The sequence below is a fragment of the Podarcis filfolensis genome (genome assembly GCF_964270895.1).
Source record: "Podarcis filfolensis genome assembly, chromosome: 6".
NCBI classification, from domain to species: domain Eukaryota; kingdom Metazoa; phylum Chordata; class Lepidosauria; order Squamata; family Lacertidae; genus Podarcis; species Podarcis filfolensis.
Window position 1 is genome coordinate 84289561 of NC_139609.1, and position 25600 is coordinate 84315160.

The window sequence follows — 25600 nt, forward strand, 5'->3', positions numbered from 1 at the left end:
GTGTTGCATAAGGTTTGTATAAATTTAAATTTGAACAATGGGGTATATAAATTGTGCTTTAAATCAGAAATAGAACTTGTGGAAACAACAATATGAAAGGGGAATACGGTAGGGGTGGGGGAAGGGGGGAGTCCCAGAAAGTGGATGTTTGAAAATAAGGTTCTGAATGTATCTTCATAATTTCTTTTCTTCTCTTTCTGTATTTTGGAAACTTCAATAAATATTATTTAAAAAAAAAAAAAATAGCAAATATCTGAGTCTCCTTGTAGGCCTCCCTCTGTGGTAAGGGGGCATGTGGGGCAGCCTTCTTTCTGTTGGCCCCCAACTTGTGAAATGAGCTCCCCTCTGAGATGCACCTTGTACCATCTTTGCATGTTTTTTGAGCAGTTGATCAAGGAAACACTTCTTACCTAGGTCGTGGGTTGAGCGGGCACTTTCCTTTCTGCGTTGTTCTGTGCTTCTGCTTTTTGTTTTCGGTTAGCTTTCTGGTTTTTATTTTATAGTTGTTTTAGTGGTTATATTTTTTATCGCTCATCCTGGAGCCATTTGGTGAATGGCAGACTGTAGGTATATACAGTATGGCACGTTTTCTGCAACATAGGAAGTTGCATTATTTAAGGCCAGTCAATTTGCCCGTCTAGCACAGCATGGCCTATCTATCCTGACATCCTCAGGATGTGGTGATAGCCACCAATTTAGATGGCTTTAAAAGGGATCTGGACAAATTCATGGAAGATCATTCTATCACAGCCTGATACTGAGGATTCCAGAAACAGGTGATGACCTAACCTTCCTGAAATTGGCTGTAATGCAGCCAGAGGTTGTTGACCTTACAGGGTGAACCGCTGACCTTCTAGAGACTAGCTAGAAACTGTTGTCTTATACAGCTATTCCTGTTGGAGCAGGAAGGCTCATGGGGGCCCAGTTGATACCATTAAGCTCCAGAGCTGCTCTGTACTGCTACTCTTCTTCACAGGAGAGTGGAAACTGATTGCCTCTGTGAGTAGGGAAGATGGGTGAGAGCACTAGGAAGTGATGGTGTCTGCTGCATCTTCCCCAAGGTTAGATGGAACCTACCCCCACCCCCTGCAAAAGAACCTCACCTTTTAGCACATGAAATATCACACACACAGAGACACACACACACACAAAACAACAACAACCAATGACAGCCCCACTTCTCTCAACTCCCTCAGACTGGGCAGACCAGTTTCATCCCTTCCCACTTTACAGGCAGATATGTTACAGTGGCTTTACACACAGGGCAGCCCAGCTATTCACCAAGGACAAGCCCATTCCAAAGAATAGAAGGACAGCCTTTGTACATTGCATAATAGAACAACAGCCGCATTTATACGGTTGATTAACCTTCTTATTCCAGAATATAGGGATTATATTATTTCTTACAGGATAAGTAGGAGAGGTACTAAAATGTTGTCTGAGTGAGTTTGTTTTCCTCTTCCTCTCCCTTTTTTCCTTTTGTTTTATGTCTTCTTAGGTTTTAGATTTTGAGTGGGGGCAGGGGCTATGCTATTTTTATTGGTTTGTAAGCCACTCTGAGAGCTTTTCTGGCTAAAGACTGGGGTATAGATGTTTTGAAGAAGTAAATAATTTAGGTTCATGTTCTGTGAGTCTGCTACTCACACACAGTGTGTCAGCCTCTTTATTTATAAATGAAAACAAAGATTAGAAAAACACAGTAACTCTCCAGTCCTCTTTCTTCCAAAGAAAACTTTCCCTGTGAAAGTTGCCCTGAACTCCCTTCAACTCCAGGAAGGAGAAACAGCACAACTACACAAAAACCATGAATTGTTGAAAAGCCTCTTGTTTCCTGAACATTCTTTTGCAACATCCTTGTTTATGTTGGCACAACAATGGTTTTCGCTGCTTATTCCAAGGATTAGTCTTCAATAGTGGAGTAAATAACCTATGGACTTTATTGCCCTTAAAAATAATTCTTTAAAGCCTTCTTTATAGTTATGGTTACATTACTCCAACCTGTCTTAGTTAACTACATTAATGCTTGAAAAAGGCTTAATGTATAGGAAAAATCTGTTAGGGCATGCATAGTGAGGAGAAGGGAAAATAATCCAGTGCTTCCAATCCAAGCATGAACCACTATTCCTGTATGCAAACTAATGCTAAACCGTGGTTTATGACACTGTGATTTATTAAATCATTGCTCAGTGTTGCGTGTGTACATGGCCCAGCAGCATAACTGTTTGGTTTGTTTCTTGCCAGCAAACCATAATCTGAATCCATAGTTTGTTGTTGGTTTATGAACCTTGGTTTATTTTAACTGTGGCTTGGTGTCATGTGTAAACGCAATACCCTTCCTTAACCATTGTTTGCTTGACCCCACCCCAGATGCTCTGCAACATATATATGATTGGGCATGGTGCAGAACAAGAATGGATGGTGGTTGTTCAGATGCTTCTCACTCTATTTATTTCACTAAATAAAGGTGAAATAAATAGAGTGAGAAGCATCTGAACAACCACCATCCAATATTTGAAACCTACATCATTTAAAACAGGATTCTCAGGCTTCTGTGTAATTCCAAGAGAACTGAACTGCTTCCCAGGTTCTCTCAGAAGCCAAAACAGGATGAAATCACACGTGCAATTTGACTTGATGACTGCAACATTAACGGCATTCTTGTATGTGTAAAACGTCAAAGGAGTTAACATGTGACCTCAAACTACCTCTTTCAGTGGAAGCAGTTGTCTGTTGAGAAATCATGGAATAAGCAGATGTGTGAGTCAGCCCTGAGAGTGACTTAAAACCTGCTGCAATGTATAGTGCAGCAGCCTTGGAGCGCTTTTATTGCCTTTCTCCTGCGGCACTCTGCAGTTTAGTTAGCGCCAGACTCAGAAAACTCCTGACAGTACCTATAAGTGGGTCCTGTTTCTGCATAGGGTAGAATGCCAAAAACAGTAGCCAGAAAATCCCAAGAACTGCAGGAGTCCCTTTCAGTGGCCAAGGGACCAGGGCACCTGGGAGGTATCTCCTAGGAATAACAGCATCAAGGCAAGAGGAGCCCAACCTGGGCTTGTCTATCACCTAGAATAGGAGCCACGGCAGGGGGCTCACTTCCCCACTTTCAGTCTGAAAGAATACTCCGATCTAACAACCTGTTGCTGTGAGGCTGAAGAAGCAAGGGGAAGGACCCTCTAGTCCCATCCATCAGCCAAGGGAACAGGTGTCCGCAGCTACTATTCAGAAAAAAAGAACATTAGCAAGGGAAGATCCATCTTGGGGCCAACTGGATTTCAGTTCCCACTTATCTTATAGCTCTTCCCTTAGAGAAGTGGTTCCCAGTTAGGGGTCTGGGGACCCCTGGGGGTCCGCAAAACACTCAGGAGGTCTGCGGCCCCATTCCTTGCTCCCCCCCCAATTTTTTGTCATTTTTGCATGGTAATACCACAAATTTTATGGTCTGTTTTAGCGCTGTGTGGTTTTTCAATATATTGGCCAAAATTGGTTTTGAAATCACACAGTGATAACAATTTTGACGTAACTACCATAGAGTAAACAAAATTTTCAAAAGTAGGGGTTCCGTGGCTTGGATTTTGAAAAATAGGGGGTCCTCAGTAATTAGCTAATTGGGAACCACTGCCCTAGACTTAAATAACTGATTTTTCTCCTCCAGCTTTCCTCTCCACTTCCCTTCCCTTGTTTGTATTTGTAAGCTTGGTGATGGTGCCTTATCTCTTTTCCTTTTTTAATTTATGTGTGGTGATTTTTGAGATGAGATTTTTGCTTAGAAACGAGGATGAAAATATGGTAATCAGTAAAAGTTTCAAAGCTCTTAATCTGGGGGAGAGGCTGAAATTCAGGAACTAAAACTCATAGATTGGGGCAGTGGGGCAGAGTTGGGGAAATGGTGTGGGAAATTCCCGCCCAACGATCTAGCCTTTTCTTGAAACTGCCCATGTGCTTTCAGATTGCATTTCCTGTTGCCAGTTGTCCTAGAAGCGTATCTTAGAAGGAAAGCAGAATCTTACACATCGCAGGTTTCATTCTGTGATGCACTGTTGTATATTAATAGCCATACATATCTGTATATTCCTGCATTACATACAAGATCCTGAGGTGTATAGATCCCTAAGGAGGCACCCTCAAGATTCCATCATCCTTTGACTGTTGACCGTGATAGATGGGGTTGATTGTTGCATTGAAGCCCAACAACATCTGGAAGCACATGGGTACCCCTGCCTTTGGGATCTTTTTAAGCATGGCATCATTGGGTGGTATTCAGTGAAATAGTTACTGGCACACAATTAGTCTTCCTCACTCTCCTCCCCCCATGCATCCCCTGAGTCACCTCAGATCTGTTCCAGAGGAAGTCCCAGACTAGCTTTAGGAGGGTTGCAAGCAGGGAGAAGCACAGAGAAGTCCCGTTCCACAAGGAGAGACCCATGTGCTAATGGAACGTAAGCCTTAGTACTACATTGAATACAATACATCACCACCACCACCACCACTACTACTACTGCTATTATTACTATTATTTCTAGCATTGGTGCCATGAGTATCTTGCTCATTTTACCTTTATGGTGTTCTGCAGTTCTGGGAGCATTATCAAAGACAAGACTTCATCTGTGCTCAGTCACAGACCATACTTTTGATAGTACCGTAAGTGATAGAAAAGTAGATATTATGGCACGCTAGAACACTTTGTTCAGAGTCCAATTACATCACACTTTTTAACAGCTCTAGTTGTTATATTTCTTTTACATAGCAAACTCATGCGGTGGACAGGTGCAGGGACCTATCTATTTTTGCCGATGTGTCTGTGCAAGGTGCTGTATAAATCATATTATTAGGCATTGGTCCTGGGTGAGTGATATTGCCGAAGTTTAGCAGAGGCTACAAAATTGCTCCAGATAATTAAATGTATGATAGGATCTCTGTGACTGTTAACAGATCTTTGTATTCTGGCAATGAGTTTACAACACAAGCACAGAATTTCAACCATCTTGGCTCTCAATTTTTAAAAAGGAAATCTTAAAGGAAATAATGACCAAAGCACTCTCTGATGAAGCTCATAGCGTAAGTGTGGCTGTTGGTCTCAACTTCCAGTGAACATGAGACTTGGAGACCCTCCCCAGTTCCCAGCAATGATTCTGTGCCCCCCACGTCTGCTGCCAGTGTGTGCCCAGTCTCCTTGCCCTTTCCCCCTCCGTCACATTTCCCTTCTTGACCTGTGCACTCATAACATTTGCAGAACAACTAACACAAAGAAAATACATACACAAGTGTACCAAATTGGAACACATTGTTCTGACAGCAGAGTGTGGATTTATTGTGGTGCAGTATACACCCAGACTACTAAAAGAGATACAATCTCATGCTCAACGTGTCCCTAGGCTCTATTCGCTCTAAGCAAGAAACACAGGATTTATCTGAAGACCCTGTAACTGCCCTGTACATTGAACATCACCTCCGAAGGGTCAGAAAATGCATTATGACAGCAGAGTAACAGCCGATCAAGTAAAGCAAGTACACTTACCCCGCAAAGTGTAGAGTGAAAGCACAGAGACAGGCTTGTTCTGCAACCACACCAAGACCTTCTCACTTAAAATCTAACTTTGAAACTGCTGCCTCTCTGGAAACATGCAAATAACTTAAATGTGCTTTCAGTGCCTTCGAGCTTCAGGACTGTATTTCAATGGCTTCCTGTTTCGTAATTGCTAGGAAAGCTAGAAAACAACAACTGGAAAACCAAACTATAAAGCTGAATGCACCCACCATTAAAAGATACTTGATCTCCCTCTCTCCTCTCTCCCTCTCTCATTTTTTCATCCGTTGGCATCACCTATCCACGGATGTGTGCTGGCTTCCTGTCATTATGAGAAAAGCATTGCTGTTCTTTGTGGGTATGCTTGCAGATGCTATGAGGATTTTGTGTCTAAATGAGATAGTAGATAGCAAGAGACAGGTGTAAATAGCAAAGAAGCCAGCAGCAAACCTGTGCTGTTGATCCCCTTTCAGTTCTGAGAAGGACAGCAACTTTTGAAATTCCCTTTCCTGGAGGGAAAGCCCAGCGTTTTGTTATTTTATTTTCTAATATAATCCAAATCCAGACTTCAGGTGAGCTGCTTTCACCTCTCAGTGGCATCACCAGTTGTGCATCTCCTATCCACCCAGTTCTCCACTCTTCCCACAGTCTCTTCCATGCTTTCTCCCTACTGGTTTTTGTGCCTGGAACATTTTTCCAATTCCGCCTGTCAACAGTTGTCCCGTAGTGTGTATGTTTTATGCTTAACAACAACAACAACCTCTGTCCCAGTTTGCAGTGTATGGACCAGTATTCGTGTGGTTTTGCCTTACTAATTGTATTCCAAGGTTAGTGAAACTGAGAAAGGGCAACAAAACGGAGAGCTAAAGGCTACAACAAATTGAGATCCTATTAATGATTCAGCAGAACTGGCAGTCGGAGGAAAAAGAGCTCTGGATGCATGTGTTTTGGAAATGTAACTCTTCCCTTAGTGCTGGGACACAGGAGTATGCAAAAGCTTCAATTAGTAGTGATTTAAGTTGCAACCTTCAGGAGGGGGGAAAACCCCCCCATTGAACTCAGTTGCACTTTCTTCTCAGGTGATATGCATAAGAGTGTGCTGTTAATTTACATCTCAGTTCATTGAATATGTTGCCATCATTTGTAACTCTCAGTTCATCCTGATGAATCACGCACCTGTGCTTGTCTCAGATGACCTTCTGCTTGCATGCAGGAGATCCCAGGTTTGATCCCTGGCACCTCCAGTTTTTAAGAAAGAAGAAAAGTAAAGGGGAAAGGATCAAGTACCGGGTACTGGGCAAGACCTCTGCCAGAGACTTTGTAGAACCCCTTCCAGCCAAAAGGGCAGCACTGGCTAAAGCCGCTAGCTGGTCATAATTGTCTGGATGACAATAAGGCAGTTTCCATTGTTCCTGCGCCTTTTCCCCATGAAGCTCCAAACCTAGGAGGCTTGAGCCTTTACCTCCACCTATTCCCACCCTCCAAATATTTAAATTATGTAATAACAAAAGATAGATTCTTCAAAAAAAAAAAAAAAACCCCAACCCTTTTTTTGCAAATTTGCAAAATTCAAGCTACTTTTTTTTGCAGCATTCCAAGTAGCTGTACTGAAGCCTTGTCCTCAAGTCACCAGCAGTCCTAGGAAGTGGCCCCACATCCCCAGCTGCTGAGATTTTTGCAAGGCATTATTGCTTGGAGACTCTCAGTTCAATTTCGGAGCCATAAGGATTAGGAAAGATTGAAAACCTGAGCTGCCTGCAAGTGTCGATTCTGTATAACCACCTAGTGTGTTTCAAATAAATATGCATTATTATAACACAAAGCAACATCAGCCTTCCCCTACCTGGTACCTTGAAGTTATTGTTGTGTTCCAGCTGCCTTCAGCCTCTCAGCCCCAGGCAGAATGGCTGTTGGTCAGGAATTACTGGACTTGTAATTCAAGATACCTGAAGAGTACCAGAGTGATGAAGGCTGAGCTAAATGCATTTTTGGTCAGAGGGGGGCAGGATGTGGTTCCTGTGCATATCTGTTTATTAACAGTGTATGTCTCCTTGGTTTAAAGGCCTGAGTCAGTGGTGTTTGGGGCAACTTTTCATAGGGCTAAGGCTTTCCCTTTTTTTAATGCTGCTGCTGTAAGTAAGACTCTGCTTTCTTTCCCTGCTGCTCGGGGAATTGTTGTGTACAAGATCAAAATATATTGGTATAGATCTGTAATCTTGTAGACTTTGCTATAAATAGCTGCCAGACAAGTCAGATTAGCTGTTGGCGAACAATAATGCTATCCGGTATTGTGGCTCCTTAAGCTCTGGCTGCTATGAAATGCCATGAAAAATTCATGGGTGAGGATGCTGTTAATTATGGGATGGACACCTGGCTTCTCTGCGATTTTATTCCAATTTCACTAGCATAACAGTCCGTTGACTTGTATGTTGTTTTATTGGTTCTTTTTAGATACATATAGTTCTTGTATGCAAATTTGTATGTCTCATGGCTGGACAGATTTTATTCTGATTTTGACAAGGCAAGACTGTTGGGGGGTTTCCCCCTTAGAAATATATTAATTACACACTTTTTCATCATGGATGTTTAGAACAAAATGCAAGCAATAAAATTCTGATATTCCCCCCACCTTTGCGGCTCAATGTCGCTACACCTAGATACTTCTCTTTCTTTGCTCTGAATTTACGGAGAAAGGTGAACTATTAAATTATTGTGTTGTTGTGTTTTCGCAATTGTGTTTTGCTTCTCCTTGAACAAAGTACCATTTTCCGCTTTTAAATATTCACCTTGTAAAAATTACTAGACCTTACGGTGTAGAATTCCAGTTGAGAAGCTGTGCTGCATCATGGACAGAATCAGGCCTGGGAAGACCTGGGTTCAAATCCTGGGTTGGCCAGCTAGATGGTCTCAGCCAAGTCATGTTTTCTTTTCTTAAGGTTCTAGTAAAGATAAATAGATATAGCAAATATAATGACATCATTAAATACACCCGTAAAAATGGCTATTTCCTCACCTCCCCAGTCATGTTTTCTCAGGATAGAACGCGGTGTCCTCTTTTGACTACTCTGAATGCAGTGAAGGAAGGGTAGGACAGAATGTAATGAACTAAATAGTTTTGAGCCAAGAGTAGCTAATCTTTTTTTGCCCAAGGGCAACAATCGCCTTTAGCCCAACCTTCCAGGGGCTGCATGCCAGCAGGGAGTGTGGTCACCATGCAGTATCTCGCAGACACAGAGGCATCACCACCCTCAGCTGAACGGAGGGGATATAAGCCTCTTTCCACCCTAGCCCGTGTCTCCTCTATTTCCTTTTTGCTACTGCCATCAAAGCGCTGTGATTTTGGAGCTCAGAAAAATTGCTCAGTGGATCAGATCAGGCCCCTGAGCAGGAGGTTAGCCCACCCTGCTTTATGCCATCTAAAATCACGAGGGGGGGGATAAAATCCATGCTGAGTTAATGGAACGCACAGCCCCAATCCAGAGGGAGCAAATCAGTCACATTTGCATCCTTTTGCAATCAGTAGCACAATTTGGTTGCAACTTACTTATTTCTCATTAATTTCAAAGTGACAGCAGTTGGCTAAACTACTAACTTGCTTTTGGAGTGGGGCCTATGGATTGAGTCCAGATTAAGCTAGTTGCCCTAGAAATCACTGGTGCTTCAGTTTATTGTGACTAATTTTTCAGATTGATTTTGTTGTGGCGCAGAATGTGGTTAATCCTGCCTGGATCCAATCCTATATGTACTGTGGCAAGTACCTTGATTGCTTACAAACTGATCACATAGACAGTGGAAGGGACTCCCTCAGGAGGTGATGGGCTCTCCTTCATTGGAGGTTTTTAAATAGAGATTGGATGGCCGTCTGTCATGGATGCTTTAGTTGAGATTCCTGCATTTCAGGGGGTTGGACTAGATGGCCCATGGGGTACCCTCAAACTCTACAATTCTATGATTCTATGAAATAAAGAATTAAGCAATCCTCTCAGTCAAGACACAGGCTTATTGCAAAAATGGCAGAGAGGATAAAAATCTGACTAGGGGGAAGGAAGCAGAATATGCATGTTTGAATTGTAATTTAATTTTGTAGCGAAGCAAAACACTCCTAATGTGGATGATGTAGCTTGCACCCTCCCTTTTTTATGTACATTCAACACATTACATTGCCTGTATGTGGTCATAAAAATATAAAGCCTTGTTAACCTTTTTTCCCTTTCCTCATGAAAGTGTGGAGCCTCTTTTCAAGACGATGACGTGATTGTACTTAACGGTACAAAAGAGGATGTAGAAGTGCTGAAGAAAAGAATGGAGGAGAGAAGGCTTAAGAGTAAATTGGGGAAGGTAAGAGCTTTGTGCATTTTCTGATGTATTTGCACATGCATTTATGGAATACTTCAGGAACAGAATTTATTACAAACAGCTTTTTCAAAACCTTCTCCATGGTGGCAGGGGGTCAGTCTCCTGTTAAAGTGCCCAAAGCCCCCAGCATAAAACTGTAGGTGCAGCTCATTTAATCCCAGCAAATATTTTTATCAAGTACAGCTTGTTGTTTTTCAATTTCAGCCCTCGTTAGTAATTTTTAATTAGATCAGAGATAAGTGATTTCTTTGGCCTTGCCACTAATTTAATCCAGCTCTTCTTTCACATGGAAATAGTTCTTCCTTCCTTCCACAAATGCCGTCATCAAAATAAATAAACCCATTGGTTTTCCTTTTCAAATCAGTACCCGGTTGTTCCATTACCCAGCTGCTCTTAAGCAGAACTGTCACTCTTCCTTGACGTAGTTTACGTTTTACATTTTACCCCATCCACTTCTCACTGTTAGGGATAGGAAAGTGTAAAACCAATCAACATGGTCCAAGCTACATGATAACTACTCACACATTTGCACTGCATCCATTGATCCGGGGTGAAGTTCATTTAACCCCCTAATTCTAAACTTCACAAGCATGTAGATGCACCAGTACGTACACACATTCTGCAATGTACAGAGTATCCCTTCATTTACTTAAATCCCTCCCCTCATGGCCTTAATGATCCTCATTGTACTCATCAATATAACAACCACAGTTCTATCTTTAACTTCTGAGGGTGTTGCTGGTGTGCTAAAATAGCTTGCAACGAGAACTTCCTCTTGCAAGGGCCTCCTTTCCGTTTTGAATCTGGCTTCCTATTCAACATGATACTGTAGTAAATCAAACATGCCATTCTGCAAGCAGCATTCATGTTTCAAACTAAAATTAGGGCAGAGCTTTTTTTCATGCTGAGGGCTTGATTCCAAATAAGCATATAACACTGCTAGGCATATCTGTGTTGGGATTAGGAAAGAGAAGCAAAGCAAAGCAGGGCATCTTTATAGGTACAGCTGAGAGACCAGCAACCTTTGGCAGGGTCTTGTAGCAATCTTAAAGCTACTTGTGAGCCACCTTTGAGGATAAAAATTCTTTGAAAATATATCGGTCTCATTCCCTAGTTGCATCTTCCTACCACATGTATTTTAGTTGCAAGACTTTAGTTGCCTCTAAAACTGCTGCACAGGAAGGTCTGATGCATTGCTGCCACCTCCAGGAAGACATGGGTAATCTGCAGAAAAGGGAATAGCTCAGTGGAATCAGTGCCTTTCTTGCAGCTAATAATGTATGCAGCAGATCTGTGCAAACTGGTGACCATCAGCTGCATATGGAACCCACTAAGTGCTTCATAGTGTCCTGCTTTTTCTGCCTGCCTCAGGCTGCACAAAGAAGGCAGTTATCTGCCACCTCCTAAGCCACACAGCATAGCTAGTGGTCTGCATCCAGCTTGGCAAGTCCGAAATTGAGCGGGCCTGATGCATTCTAACATTGTTTGGGGTGTCTTCACTTCAATCCACTGTAATATTGCTGGGCCATCCAGAGCTAATTTTTATTGTGGCAATTTTTTTTATTGTCAACAACCCAATTCATCAGGTGAAAGGGCTCATTGTCTAACCATAATTAATGGTGGGTGTAATCTCTCTCTCTCTCTCTCTCTCTCTCTCTCTCTCTCTCATGTTCTTATGTAGGACTCGCTGTGCTTTTCCCATTCAAGGGACTGCTTAGGTCCACACCTGCTTAGCTTTGGCAATGCTGCAGCCTCAGATGCTCCCAGACTATTAACTGGATCTCAAATAAGATTATTTTAAACAATATTAAAAAGGGACTTCAAACAGCTAGCCAGCTGAGATTTCCAAAGGAGACAGGCAGCCCCTATGGAGAAAGCCGTGCTCCTAGTGTTGGGTTAATTTTAATTATGTGGATAATGGAAGAAAGAACATATCTCTCCATCTCTCAAGGATGATTAGAATTAGTTTCAAGGATCAGAGTCAGGCTATTTTTCAAAACATCTTGATCCTGCAGGCAGATAAGCGTGGCCTTTCTCTTCAGGGATTATTCTGTCTCTCATACAGTTTGCTCCCTTTGCATGTTATAAGCCTTATATGCCCACTTTTAAGGGAGCACAAAGTGGGCACTGAATTGTGTGAGTGGATTGGATTGTGTAGCAATGTAATATGAAAAAAAGCACTGAGTAACCTTATGGCAAAGTTGTGCCGATGGAACTGGTGGATTTGTTACCAAACACAGTTTGGGCTGTTGACACTCATGTTTATCTCCATTGCTTCCAGAAATCCAAGAAATCTAAGTCAGCGGAGACCACTGTGAAACCCGAAGCTGCTGAAGGTAAGGTTATGTTCATGTGCTGATGCAACAAAGTGCTATTCCAGATTACTATTCTTTTAAGTGCAGTAACTTGTGCAGCTATTACCTTTGTTGGCCAGAACCCACACATTTTCCTTCAAGGTAGCACTGCTTTTGCAGAGAAACCAACTTTTCCCAGCACACAAACAACGGTATTATGTTGCTGGGATCACCCCACCCCTGCAGCTAGCACCTCTGGTTTGATTCATGAAATCTGCAATAGCCATGCAAATATGATACGCCCCTATTGGCTAGTTCCAGTGATGGATGACCTTTCCCTATCCCTATGCCACTGTGTTCTTTTAAAAGGCCATTTTGCATGTTGTTTTGACATAAATAGGTTAGAAACTGTAAAAAAAAGAGTAACAGTAAATAGAAAGGTGGGCGCACGTTATGAACTAAATATCCCCTTAAGGAAAAACAAAAGTGATAAACATAACTAACCTGCAATAATGCTTTTCTCACTTAATGGATTCTCTCCCTCTGCCCCCACCTCCCATTTTTAAAGGGACAAAAAATAAAACAAGGAGCCTGTAGGTAGATCGCACAAAGGGGCAAATATAGTTGGAATGGACTTCACAGGACCTTGTGCTTAGAAGATATTGGCCAGATTCACACATAACTTGAAGCCATGGTTTGTTTGGGCAGTTTTGTTTTTTGAAACAAATCATGAGTTAACCACGTTTTCCCACAAAGGATCAAACAAACAGTGGCTTGTTTCTCCAACGTTTGATTTGTTTTCCAGCTACTGTTGCCTCATGCCTTTGGAATTTGTGAAGTGCCTGAGGTACAGAGTCCAGACCTAACCATGGTTAAGGAAGTGTGCTGAGTTCACATGTAACGCCAAGTCATAGTTAAAACAAACTAGGATTCATGAGCCAACAACAACCCATGCCTTCAAAGCATCATCTCTTGGCAGTAAACAAGCTTGTTAAGCTGCTAGGTAGAGTTTGCACTTAAAACTTAGCCATTCCCTGCCACAAAGTTTCTGCTAACCTGGCCGTTAATTAAGTACACAGGTGCTGATGCAGTGAGCCATTTATTTTATGCTCTCCCCCATCTGTGCAACATTTAGTATAACTTATGCCGTGATATCGTTATGGTTCTTCTCCATGTCCTTGGCTATGGTGGAGAACATTGGATATCATGGAGTTACAACACATATAAGGCAATGCAGAAAGGGACTGAAGGGAACTAATACACAACTGTCCTTTTCAGTGGCAACTCTCTCTGTGTTGATCATTAATTGGTCCAACTCTTGAGTGAAGTTTTATTGTTTAATTACTTTTGGTTGCACTGCTCTCTTGCTGAACAAATCTTTTGCTATTGATTTTAATAGGATCCAGATTCCACACCTTTCTTTTTAATTTCTTTCTTTCGCTTCCTGTTTATGTGGGGTTTTTATTATTATTTTGGTCTTTTTAAGATTTGCCTACATCATCTCAAGTAAATACTGAAAAGGATACAGCAAACATGAAATCCGGAGAAAATAGAAGCATTGCCTTCTGCAAGAGTACAGGTTAGTATAAAATTTTTCATGCAGTTTCATGACATTGCATTCAGTAATATTGTGGATAATCCTTTATTAGCCATTTTCAGCCAGATGTTCACCTAAAACTCTACTTTGAGCTGGTGCAGCTATAACTGGGACCATCTGTTCGTGGAGAGATGAGGGCTGCATATGAGCCGTGGAATGGAAGGCTCTCCGTCATTTGCCTGTTGAATGAATTCACCCCTCCCTCGCATTTCCACTGCTGCCTTTAACCATGGTCAGTTGTTTCTATGCCAGCCATAACCAACGTTAACACTAGGAACATTAGACTCTGCCTTGTACTGAGTCAGCCTGTTGGTGCATCTAACTCAGTATTGTCCACGCTGGCCGTCAGTGGCTCTCCAGGGTTCCAGTCTCAATCCTTTCTGGAGATGCAGAGTCTTAAACCTGGGACCTTTTACATGCAAAGCAAGATGCTCAACCACTGAGCTTAGTTGTTGAAATTAGCGGGGTAAGGGAGCTGAAAATAATGCCAATACAGTTCACATATTTTGTTCTAGGAGGCTTAGTTTAGTCAGAATCGAGTATAAACTTCCAGAGTTAATGCTAAATACATTACTTCTGGTAAATGAGCCACCATAGCCACTAGAGGGCTGTGGAAATTTGTGTTCCAGGCTTTTTAGACTCATCTACCCGTGAACTGTCCTGAAACCAAAGGGGTGGATTGATTGCCAGATGTGATTTTTCCCCCCAACTCTCCTACCCCACTAAATTGGTGAGCTGGCTTGAGATGCTTCCCTGAGCTTGGTCTTTGTGGACTAGCGGTGGGTGCAACATAGCTCTCTTCTTTGCAAGGCCTAAGAGCTTCCATGAGCCATGTCCTGTCTAGTTGTGCTGACTACTTAAAAAAACAACACACCCCCTCCCAATTTCAGGACTTCCAACTGTTTGTGAGCCGTCCTTTGGTGTCCATGTTTCTAACAAAACCAACTGTTCCAGTTGTTGCATGATTTCAACAAGGTTGGCTCCAGTTTGAGGGTTGGGGACCCTAAACAAACTGCCCTCTTGTTTGGCCCTCCTGTGTTGGTGGGCCTTGGTAAGCTTATTTGGTGGCAGGAGCAGCAGGACTCTGATCTGCAATAGGCAACTGGGTTTGAGAACTATTACTGTCATTTCCTACAGTGCAGCATCACCCTGGACTCTTTCGAGAAGAAAATTGGTAGCTTCCAGACCTAGCCACCAGGTGCTGATTTGAAATTGTTTTAAGGGAGAACCAGCATAGATACTGACAGTGGACCTGCTGAAGCGCTAGGATCCTGGCAACTGCCAAAGGGTGCCAAGTGCCAGCTGTGCAAAATAGAAGTTTAAGCAACTTAATCTTGACTTTAGTTTGAACAAGCCTTAAAAAGAAATATGGATGTTGATCATCCCTGACCATTGGCCGTGTGCACTGCGGCTTATGGGAGTTGCAATCTCAAACAACTGAAGGGCCCCAGGTTGGCAAAGGTTTCTTTAATATGGTGTTTGTGTGTGTCTACATGCACGTTTTGTGGGTGATGTTGACACGTGTTCTGTTTACTTCATTCTGTAGCAGTCAGCGAAAGTCCATCGTCTTCATCTGGAAAAAGCAGCAAAAGTTCATCCGAGGGCCCCAAGCGATCCTTCGCAAGCAGAGGAGAGAAATCGGAAGCATACAAGTCTATTTTTACATCACACAGCTCTGCCAAACGCTCCAAGGAAGAGTCTTCCAATTGGATCACGCATACAGCATACTATTTCTAAAACAGAAAAGTTTCCAGTTTGTAGCAGGCTCTGCCCTTTCCCACCCTGCTGCAGTTCCTCTTACAAGGGAGGTCTTAGTTATTTGGCACCGAGTGCAATTTGCTGTCGATTTAGAAGGACCATCCATATATAACTATGTAAAGTAGAATATAAAAGCAGTTAGCAGAAATCAGTTGTGTTTTTTAAAGGGGTGATTTGAACAAGTACTAATTGTTATGATCACAAATGATGTGCTCTTGATTCCACCTTCCATCCCGCCCCCCACAGGTCCTGGTCGCTTTGAATAATTTGGATGCATGTAGAACAGAAACAGGTGACCTGCCCACATCATCTACCTTGCATGGGTACCTTCTGCTGTCTTTCAGGCATCCTGACTTTCAGACCTTCTTTTGCATGGGAATGTAGATTGTGGGGCTAGAGTAATTAGATAGGAGATTAGCATGACCACTTCCTGTCCTGTTCTTCTCCTTGGTTTGCTAAAGCTTTGTCTAGGTGGGTCAGGCTTCAGCAAACGGAAGGTGTTCCACCATCATCTTTCCCAAGTGTGAGGAAGCTACAGCAGAAGCCAGCATCCTATGTTCAAGAGGGCTGTGGAGTGATGAGCCACAGAAAACAATTTTTTTGGGGGGGGGGCAGCCCAGAGTGTCCATCTTTACCCATGTAGCTCTTGCCAGCTTTATAGAAGTGATATTGTTGAATGTTTCATTTTGGTTTCCATTCCTGTCACTTGTCAGAGAAATAAAGCAGAGCCCTTTGTGACTTTTCTTGCGCACCTTGTACTTGCAAATAAAAGCACAATATTCTAATATTGTCCCTCGATTGCATGGTTGAAAGCTGTCCAGCCCATCCCACTTTCATCGTAAAAGGTTTTGGAGATGTTGCATTAGAAGAAACGTGAATGGGAGGAGAAAATGCGTTAGTACTCTTCTGAGACGTGTAAGAGACTACGGTTCATCAGAGATGGTGTTGCCGTGAAACAGGCGCAGGACCTCATGCACAGCAACCCCAAGTCTGGTCGTCCCACTCTGAAACCGTGAGGGAAGGTTGTAGTATTTGAGACTTTGTAATTTAGAGAAAAGGCAAGTAGGAGGTGATTGACATAAATAAAATAATGGCATGGGAAAAGTAAATGGGGGGAGGGAGGTCTCCCTCCTAACACTTGAATTCATGGCTATCCAATGGCACTGAATGTTGGACGATTCGGGATAGATAAAAGAAAGCATTTCTTCACACAGCACGTAATTAAACTGTGGAACTCACTCCCAGAGGAGCCAGTGATGGCCGCCAAGTTGGGTGTCTTTAAGAGGGGATTAGACAAATTCATGGAGGAGAAGGCTGTCAATGACCACTAGCCATGCTGGCTATGCTCTGCCTCCACAGTGGTGGTGGTGGTTGTTTAGTCGTGTCCGACTCTTCGTGACCCCATGGACCAGAGCACCCCAGGCACTCCTGTCTTCCACTGCTTCCCACAGTTTGGTCAAACTCATGCTGGTAGCTCCGAGAACACTGTCCAACCATCTCGTTCTCTGTTGTTCCCTTCTCCTTGTGCCCTCAACCTTTCCCAACATCAGGGTCTTTTCCAGAGAGTCTTCTCTTCTCATAAGGTGGCCAAAGTATTGGAGGTTTTGTCCATGGAGTTTTCTTGGCAGGGATACTGGAGTGGCTTGCTGGTTCCTGCTCCAGGTGGATTACGTTTAGTCAAAACTCCACTATGACCTATCCATCTTGGGTAGCCCTGCACGGAATAGCTCATAGCTTCACTGAGTTATTCAAGCCCCTTCACCATGACAAGGCAGTGATCCATGAAGGAGGCCTACTTACAGGTTTCTCACGGGTATCTGGTTGGCCAGTGCGAGAAAAGGATGATGGGCTGAATTGGCCACTGGCCTGATCCCGTAAGGATCATCTTATGTTTTTATTAGGAATCTTTTGTCTTATGTGTGTGTGTACACCCCCAATTAGCTCATGTTGAACAATTAATGAAAAATGTTGACAACCCACTGGACCTACAGGCCTATTGGTTGCAGATCCCTAATTTAAATGAAACATCAACACCATATTTTTAGAGGCTTCGTTAGGACCTAGACTTGTGTTTTGAGTGGAGATCCTTAAACGGTTTTCCATGCAATGTCACATCATCTCCTCTTCCTGTGCAGAGCGAGTGAGAGGTAAATTAGTCCGGTTAACTCATTTTGAAACATGTCCCGAAATGCAATCGGGGAAGGTTGATTAGAAATTCAGATGACTCTATTTACACTCTGCTAGGATTTCTGATAGGTGAGTGCTGACTGCAATGGCTGCAATCGTTTGCCATTTTGCAAGCATAATTAGCCATGTTTTCCACACAAGGTTCTGTCACGTAATTTGCATAATACTTCTCTTCCCCCAACTTGTTAACCAGTAGGAAGCTTTTTGCCACCTTTCGTCCCCGCCCCCTACCCCAGATCAAAACATTGTGAAGTTTGCCACATTTTCTATTTATAAATTTGTGCCTGACATTTTCTTCTGTGTTTCTTCCTCTTTCCTCCTTTTGTTGGTTAAGCACAGAAGCAATAAGCTTCTCCTTGTTTGACGCACACACACTGCGGAAGTCTAAGCGTAGTGTCATTGTGTTTTGACATCACTTTTAATTTTCTCCAAGGGAGCATGCTTGCCTTGGGGAAATAACTGCTAAAAATGCTTATTTGAAGCTTAATTATTGTATATTTGGCTCACAATCTAAAAGGAGAGCAAATTCCACTTCATAAGCATGGTGGCACCAGCTTTCTATATAGAGGCTGACCAGAGAATTGTGAATGTGTTCCTTCTCTTCTATTTCTGTGCTCAAGACTGGGCAATAGTTTGCCCAGAGAATGGGCCAGATTGTTGTTGTTGTTTAGTTGTTTAGTCGTGTCCGACTCTTCGTGACCCCATGGACCAGAGCACGCCAGGCACTTCTGTCTTCCACTGCCTCCCGCAGTTTGGTCAAACTCATGCTGGTAGCTTCGAGAACACTATCCAACCATCTCGTCCTCTGTCGTCCCCTTCTCCTTGTGCCCTCCATCTTTCCCAACATCAGGGTCTTTTCCAGGGAGTCTTCTCTTCTCATGAGGTGGCCAAAGTATTGGAGCCTCAGCTTCACGATCTGTCCTTCCAGTGAGCACTCAGGGCTGATTTCCTTCAGAATGGATGTGTTTGATCTTCTTGCAGTCCATGGGACTCTCAAGAGTCTCCTCCAGCACCAAAATTCAAAAGCATCAATTCTTCGGCGATCAGCCTTCTTTATGGTCCAACTCTCACTTCCATACATCACTACTGGGAAAACCAAGGCTTTAACTATACAGACCTTTGTCAGCAAGGGGATGTCTCTGCTTTTTAAGATGCTGTCTATGAACTTCTTTGGACATGCAAGGCGGTAGCTGGAGGTTGGTAGGCAGCAGCCAAGTAAGCCTCGTCAAGTGCAAGGAGTCTGCCAAATAAACCAAGCAAACACAACAAGAGTTGCAGTCAATGGCAATCCAAAAGACCAAGAATGCTTTCAAACACAAATACATTATCTCATCAGAAAGGGGGAAGCCTCTAGACTCTTCCTAGAGAGTGAGGGTGACGTTCACAATCCATTTTTTCCAGTTCATTTCTCTCTTCTGCTCTGTTTTTAATTTCAGGTTAGGGTCAAGGGAGAACTCTCTCCAAAACCCCAGAGAGCCGCTGCCAGTCAGTGTGGCCATTACTGAACTAGGTGGATCAATGGCCTGACTCAAATGAAGCACAGGAGCACTTCATGCTGCAACATTCTGTTGCAGGTGACACTTGTGAATTGACCCACCTCCGCCACTGGAGGAAAAAAACCAACTAATCGGCCAGTGTAATGGAAAATTCACCACCTTTCAAATGGCAGTGTGCATTTGTTTGAACTCTAGCAGGTGAGTCAGGGCAATTTTACAGAAGAAAAAAATAATGCCACCTGTCATATTGAGATGCCCTTTGCTTGCTAAGCATGATGCAGGCTCCCACAACTGCATTCCCCACTGCAGCAAGACAGGTGTTTTCGTCTCTGTTATTGTCATCTTCTTCGCTAGATTATAGGCTCAACATGGTTCCTTTTATATGCGACTTGGCTTTGTCCCTCTGTAATTGAGGTGCCAGTTGCTGTCAGTGTAATTTAATTTATGATGAAGTGTTATGATGAAGATTTGTAATATACATGCCCAAGTGGTCAGCTAAGTTACAGTCTTTGCTTGAAAAGGGGACTGCCTGTACTCTGTAAATCCAGGATCTGCAGCCTCCACAGAAAACAGATTGTGTGAACCACATACCTTGAGGTATTGCGGTCTTGTGCCGTTTTAGGCTTTATAGGTCAAAACCAGCACTTTAAATTGGGCCCGGAATCTAACTGGTAGCCAGTGCAGTTGAACCAGGATCGGTGTAATATGCTCAAACCGTCTTGCTCCGGTGAGCAACCTAGCCGCTGAATTCTGCGCTAAGTGAAGTTTCCGAACTGTCTTCAGAAGCAGCCCTGTGTATAACGCATTGCAGTAATCTAACCTTGAGGTTACCAGAGCATAGATTCATGAAACACACACACAGCTTTAGTGACCTGTTGCCAAAGGGGGATTAAACAGTGCCTATGTTGCAACTCCTGATGGCATCTTGTAGGAGGACACAGTGCCTTCCAGGCAGTTGCAACCATTAATTAATATGGAACATTTGGATTATCCGAGAGAAACCAACAGATTGCTCTGGCACATTTGCTGTGTAACAGTTTAACAGTCTTACCTGCCCATCGTTCCAGACTCTCTGTTCGTCTTCCCACCCTGCATCACATATAGATCTTTACTTTACCTGTGCTACAGTGAACAAAATTAAGAACTTTATAGGGTGGGTGTTTCTTCATTTCTGCCTTCCTCTTTCTGGGAACTGAGCTGATGGAGTAGTTCGTAAAAAAAACCTTTCCCTTCACCTTCTGCCTACTGGGCCAAATTCGGTTGCCACCTCTAATAGTCCCATGACAGGCAGATGTTCAAAAGGTCCAGCTTTTCTTCACCCGGAGATGCTGCACAGGTTTAGATTCCTTACAACAGGGAAGGCAGAAGGTAGATTGGGATCTGCTGGTTGGTCTCAGATCAAGCAGGGGTTTCTGTCACTTCTAGTAGTTCAAGGACAGCTAAGGATGCTGGAAAAGAATATGCATGGAGGGAGGGAGGGAAACCAGGAGTTGATTTTTGGGTGGGAGGACTTGTTCTGGGACTCGAAGGAGCTTGGTCCTGGTATGTTGACAAATTTATGAGCTGAGCATAAACTCAGAAGCACGCTGTTCCTTAGCCTGTGTCCGCTATTTCCCACCTAGTTGGTGGGTCTTGGAATTCCTACATTTAAAGCATGCTAAAAGCACATGTTCCTGTCCCAAGAACCCTGGGAAGTGTAGTTTATGGGTGCCAGGAATTGTAGTCAATACCGTTTCCAAGATTCATTGCAAGGAAGCCACATACTTTAAATGTAGGATGCATTTGCAGCCTACTACCTTGCCAACAAAGGTGTGTATAGTTAAAGCTATGGTTTTCCCAGTAGTGATGTGTGGAAGTGAGAGCTGGACCATAAAGAAGGCTGATTGCCGAAGAATTGATGCTTTTGAATTATGGTGCTGGAGGAGACTCTTGAGAGTCCCATGGACTGCAAGAAGATCAAACCTCTCCATTCTTAAGGAAATCAGCCCTGAGTGCTCACTGGAAGGACAGATCGTGAAGCTGAGGCTCCAATACATTGGCCACCTCATGAGAAGAGAAGACTCCCTGGAAAAGACCCTGATGTTGGGAAAGATGGAGGGCACAAGGAGAAGGCGACGACAGAGGACGAGATGGTTGGACAGTGAAGCATGAGTTTGACCAAACTGCGGGAGGCAGTGGAAGACAGACGTGCCTGGCGTGCTCTGGTCCATGGGGTCACGAAGAGTCGGACACGACTAAACGGCTAAACAACAACACCAACAAACATCTGGAAAGTCCCATGTCTTTAGAAGAGACTGCCTTCCCTTTCCAGAACTGTTTATTCTCAACCCATTTGCGTTAAAACACCAAAAAGGAATAAATGCCAGGAATGGATGTAGCATAGATTGTGCTGGGAACCAAACCGACTGCCGTGCGATCGCTACTATGCACTAAATGCACAGCTCCCTGGTCGCAATTATCTTGGATGGAAAGATCTCGCCCAGGAATATTGTTTTGCCTTGAGCAAAGGCTGTGTGTCTGGACTGCCTCAGGAGTGAACATTCATGTGCTTTTAAATAAAGCTTGAAACAGAGCAGGCACCTGTTGGAGCTTAACTTCCATTACAAGTGTCACATTTTCAGAGCAGGAGGCTCAGCAGTGCTCAAGCTTAATTGGAAGAAAGGGGATAATTATATTTTAATATCCCTTCGCAGGTTTAAATCTGATAAGTGCTTCTCGCAGTTAGGAGTTGTCGCAGCGCTGCACGGAAAGATGTGGGTGTAAGCGATCTTTTCAGCTCGCTCACAGATCTGGAGGGGGAAGCCAAGTCACTTAAGACTCCTTTCTGCTGACTTCCACATTCTTCTAACGTTGGCAGTGCCTTTCCCTACTTGGACCTTGAAAGGTGCCCACAGCATCCCTCCATTTGACCTGTTCAATCAGCATGTGTCCCGATTTGCTCACACAAAACTTATACAGACCACATGCATTCTTTATCTTCCTTTTTTTTAAAAAAAAAGTTTTTATTAAGGGTTGCTGTTATTTTTTTGAAACAGATAAACAGGGAAAGGTACATCTACCATCTCCACTTCCAATTCATAGAGTCTTTCTCACAGTTCGTTTGCATTTAGCGAGAGAACACTTAGACATGTCTTAGACATCTTGCGGTTGGGGGTAGAGAAATGGGGCATATTATTCTTTCATTCTCTTGCCTAGTTGTTAGTGTAGGGGTTTGTGTCATGCATTCTTTATCGATCATTTGTTCTTATTTGATTTGATGTTCATCCACGCTTCCCTTTGTCTCATGCTTTCTAGGCAGGGGTCCAAGAAGATTTCCATTTGCCTCACTGCTTTGCTCTCGAAAATCTGATCTTTACTGCTGAATCGGAACAAATGTCAATCCATGGAAAACCCAATCAACACTTGCTCCGATTCAGCAGCAATGACCAGGTTTTCCCAAGAGAAAGGGGCAGGAAGTCTGGATGAGCCCTTAGTTTATTTACATAACGCTTTTCCACAGTGAACCATGCACAATCGGGGTCTGCTTATTAAGAGATGCAAAATGTATCAGTAAATTCAGACAGGGCAAAATTTCCAAATTTGCCAATATAGAATAAATTAAATATTACAAAAAGCAATAATCTAGACTTTAAAACATAAGCACTGAGCAAAAAGAAAGTTAACAGGCAATAAAGTTCCAGCTGCAGGTGCTGCTCTTACTGTTCTCAGGGTGGTTATATGAAAATGCTCACACATCCTTCATTCATCCTCATTTGCTTGCGGGGCATTGACACATCTTCCCATTAGCTATTGGTTCACCTCAAACCAAAAAACTGCCTTTGTGTGTGTATTTAAGTGGATTTGTTGCACTAGGGCAGCAGAGCACTTTAATCCACTTCAGGGTTTGAAATTAGCATGGTGCCAGGTGCATTTTTCACCTATGGATTCTCCATTTGCGAGCACATCAAAAAGTCTGGGTGATATTTTTTGCGCCTGACTGACAATGAAGGATTACTGAAATATATCTGCTTTGAAGCCTTGGAGTATATGTTAAGGATAGACAATATGTTAAGGAGTTTCACAATAAAGAGTAGAGTAGAGTGAAGTACTATACCAATATTTTTATTGTAAACACCAAATTAAGCATCTATTAGCAATTTCTGATAACAATGTGATATTAACAATGTGTCTCTTATGTGAATTGCATATTAGTTCATGCTTATCAAAATAATAAATAAAAAGTGTTGCCGATACCCCCCCCCCCAATAAAAGGCAACTAGACACTCTGTTTTGGCGCCTACAACACAGGCCCCAGAAGCCATTTGGCTCCTAGCTTTTCCATCCCAGTTTCTATCACTGCTTCAACATTGCAAAGCTAAAGCTTTTGAATGCGTTTGAATTCCTCCCACAAAACTGCAACAGTCTGCAAAGGTCTACAAAGAAGGAAGAGATGAAGATTTGGATAGCCAAGCATTTCTCCTCAGTTTTTACTGGTCTTTTGCAAAGGTGGAACTCAGCTGTGGCTGAAGCCATGATGTGCCCTCAGTATTAGAGCTGTCGTCTGCTAGCCAAGCACTGGCTAACTAATGAACATGAGCAATAATCAGTGTTTCTGGCTCTAGGTGCCCAACACTGCATTCTTGGGGCAGCCTTGATCCCCTTGATCTCCACCACATGACAACTGCAGCCGTCAGCATGCCAGGAAAATACTGGACATCTAAACCGGCCTTGGCATTGTCAGAAAGGTGTAGTTCAGCTCATAGGCATCTGCTGTTTGTTTGTTTTTCTGTTTTTTTAAATGATTTTTTTTATTCATTTTATAACACAAATAAACAACACAAACAGAAAAACAAACAATACAAACAAATTCTTGTCTTGTCCTTGTTTTTTTCCTAAACATTATTAGGTGGGCTTCCCCAAGTCCCCCCTATCTGATTTTCATTTTACCTCATCTTTAGCAGTTTACATATATCATAATTTCTAACCATTTTTTTTATCACGCTTACTTTAACCATAAAAATCTTTGCATTTTATTACAGTGGTACCTCGGGTTACATACGCTTCAAGTTACATACGCTTCAGGTTACAGACCCCACTCACCCAGAAATAGTACCTTGGGTTAAGAAGTTTGCTTCAGGATGAGAACAGAAATCGTGCTCCGGCAGCGCGGCAGTAGCAGGACGCCCCATTAGCTAAAGTGGTACCTCAGGTTAAGAACAGTTTCAGGTTAAGAACAGACCTCCAGAACGAATTACATACTTAACCCGAGGTAGCACTGTACTTACAAATAATTATTTTAAAATACACTGTCTTCTACTTCTAACCCTACAGCCTATATCCACTTCCAAAGCTTTTCTAAGATTTAAATATTAACATAATTTTTCAAATATTCCTTAAACTTCTTCCAATCTTCTTCCACCGTCTCTTCTCTCTGGTCTCGGAGTCTCCCAGTCAGTTTGGCAAGTTCCATATAGTCCATCATCTTCATCTGCCATTCTTCGATAGTTGGTAACTCTTGTTTCTTCCAGTATGGGCATCTGCTGTTGACTAGTGGTTGAGGTATGAGGAATTCCAACAATCATACAGGAGGCTGCCATCAGGTGTGGACAGCCATGGAAGATGCTGGATCATTCATTCTGCAGGCATGTAGCTGCAAGCTTACTAGCAGTGCTCAGCACAGGACACTGGGGTCATGGCATGTTCTGCTTGCTGGCCCAACCATCCATTCAGGAAGTGCATGTGCTGAGCTCATGGCCCCTCGTACCTGTACAAACACCTTGTGATGGCCTCTGCAGTTGGGTTCCCCTTTCAGTCGTTGTTATGTACTGAGTTGAATAGGATCCAAACTGCAGCAGTCTGACTGGTCCTAGAACAATAGGATCCAAAAGGCAGCAGTCTGATTGGTCCTAGAACAATACAGCAGTATGATTGGTTGGCAGGAACCACCCAATCATGCTCCAGATAGAAGTGAATCCACAACCTGATTGGCTTACAGTAGAATTCCGGAATTAGCCAATCATGTGCAGCCCATTGTGTAAATAATGTATATAAAGCAGATACTTTGAGGGGACATTCATTCATTCCTCCTCACCACTATGAGCTGAATAAAGAGCATGAAATCACTTTGCGACTCTGAGTATATTTCAGTCGTCAAACACTTCAAGGTGTCAGTCATATCTTGCCTCTGCTCCCTTGACTTGCATTCAACGGAATGCACCGGGGCAGTAGCAGGAAGACAGTGTGGCCCTCAGTTCCACCTTAGATGCTTCCAGATTATCACTAATTTCGATATTAAATCCCACACCAGCAAAAACAGTTTGTGCAATTACAGCTGATTTGTGCAACAAACCCACTTCCCCTAAAAGCAGTGTGGTATAGTCGGACTAGGACTTTGGGAACTAGGGTTGTT

The 25600-nt window shown here is 43.0% G+C and overlaps 2 protein-coding genes across 2 annotated transcripts in view; one reads left to right on the plus strand and one right to left on the minus strand.

The window, feature by feature from the left end:
• LOC310764618 (beta-1,3-galactosyl-O-glycosyl-glycoprotein beta-1,6-N-acetylglucosaminyltransferase 7-like) overlaps window positions 1-5699 on the minus strand; it is a 33062-nt gene extending 27363 nt beyond the window's left edge. The window contains exon 1 of the mRNA XM_083618924.1: window positions 5516-5699. The gene's annotated coding sequence lies outside the window, so the exon portion shown is untranslated. The remainder of the gene's footprint in view (window positions 1-5515) is intronic.
• Window positions 1-16314, plus strand: part of RTF2 (replication termination factor 2) — a 57427-nt gene extending 41113 nt beyond the window's left edge. Inside the window, exons 6-9 of the mRNA XM_083619099.1 lie at window positions 9749-9862; window positions 12162-12216; window positions 13661-13753; window positions 15318-16314. Coding sequence (XP_083475225.1) covers window positions 9749-9862; window positions 12162-12216; window positions 13661-13753; window positions 15318-15508 — 453 coding nt within the window. The 3' untranslated portion in view covers window positions 15509-16314. The remainder of the gene's footprint in view (window positions 1-9748; window positions 9863-12161; window positions 12217-13660; window positions 13754-15317) is intronic.
• Window positions 16315-25600: the final 9286 nt, after the last annotated feature.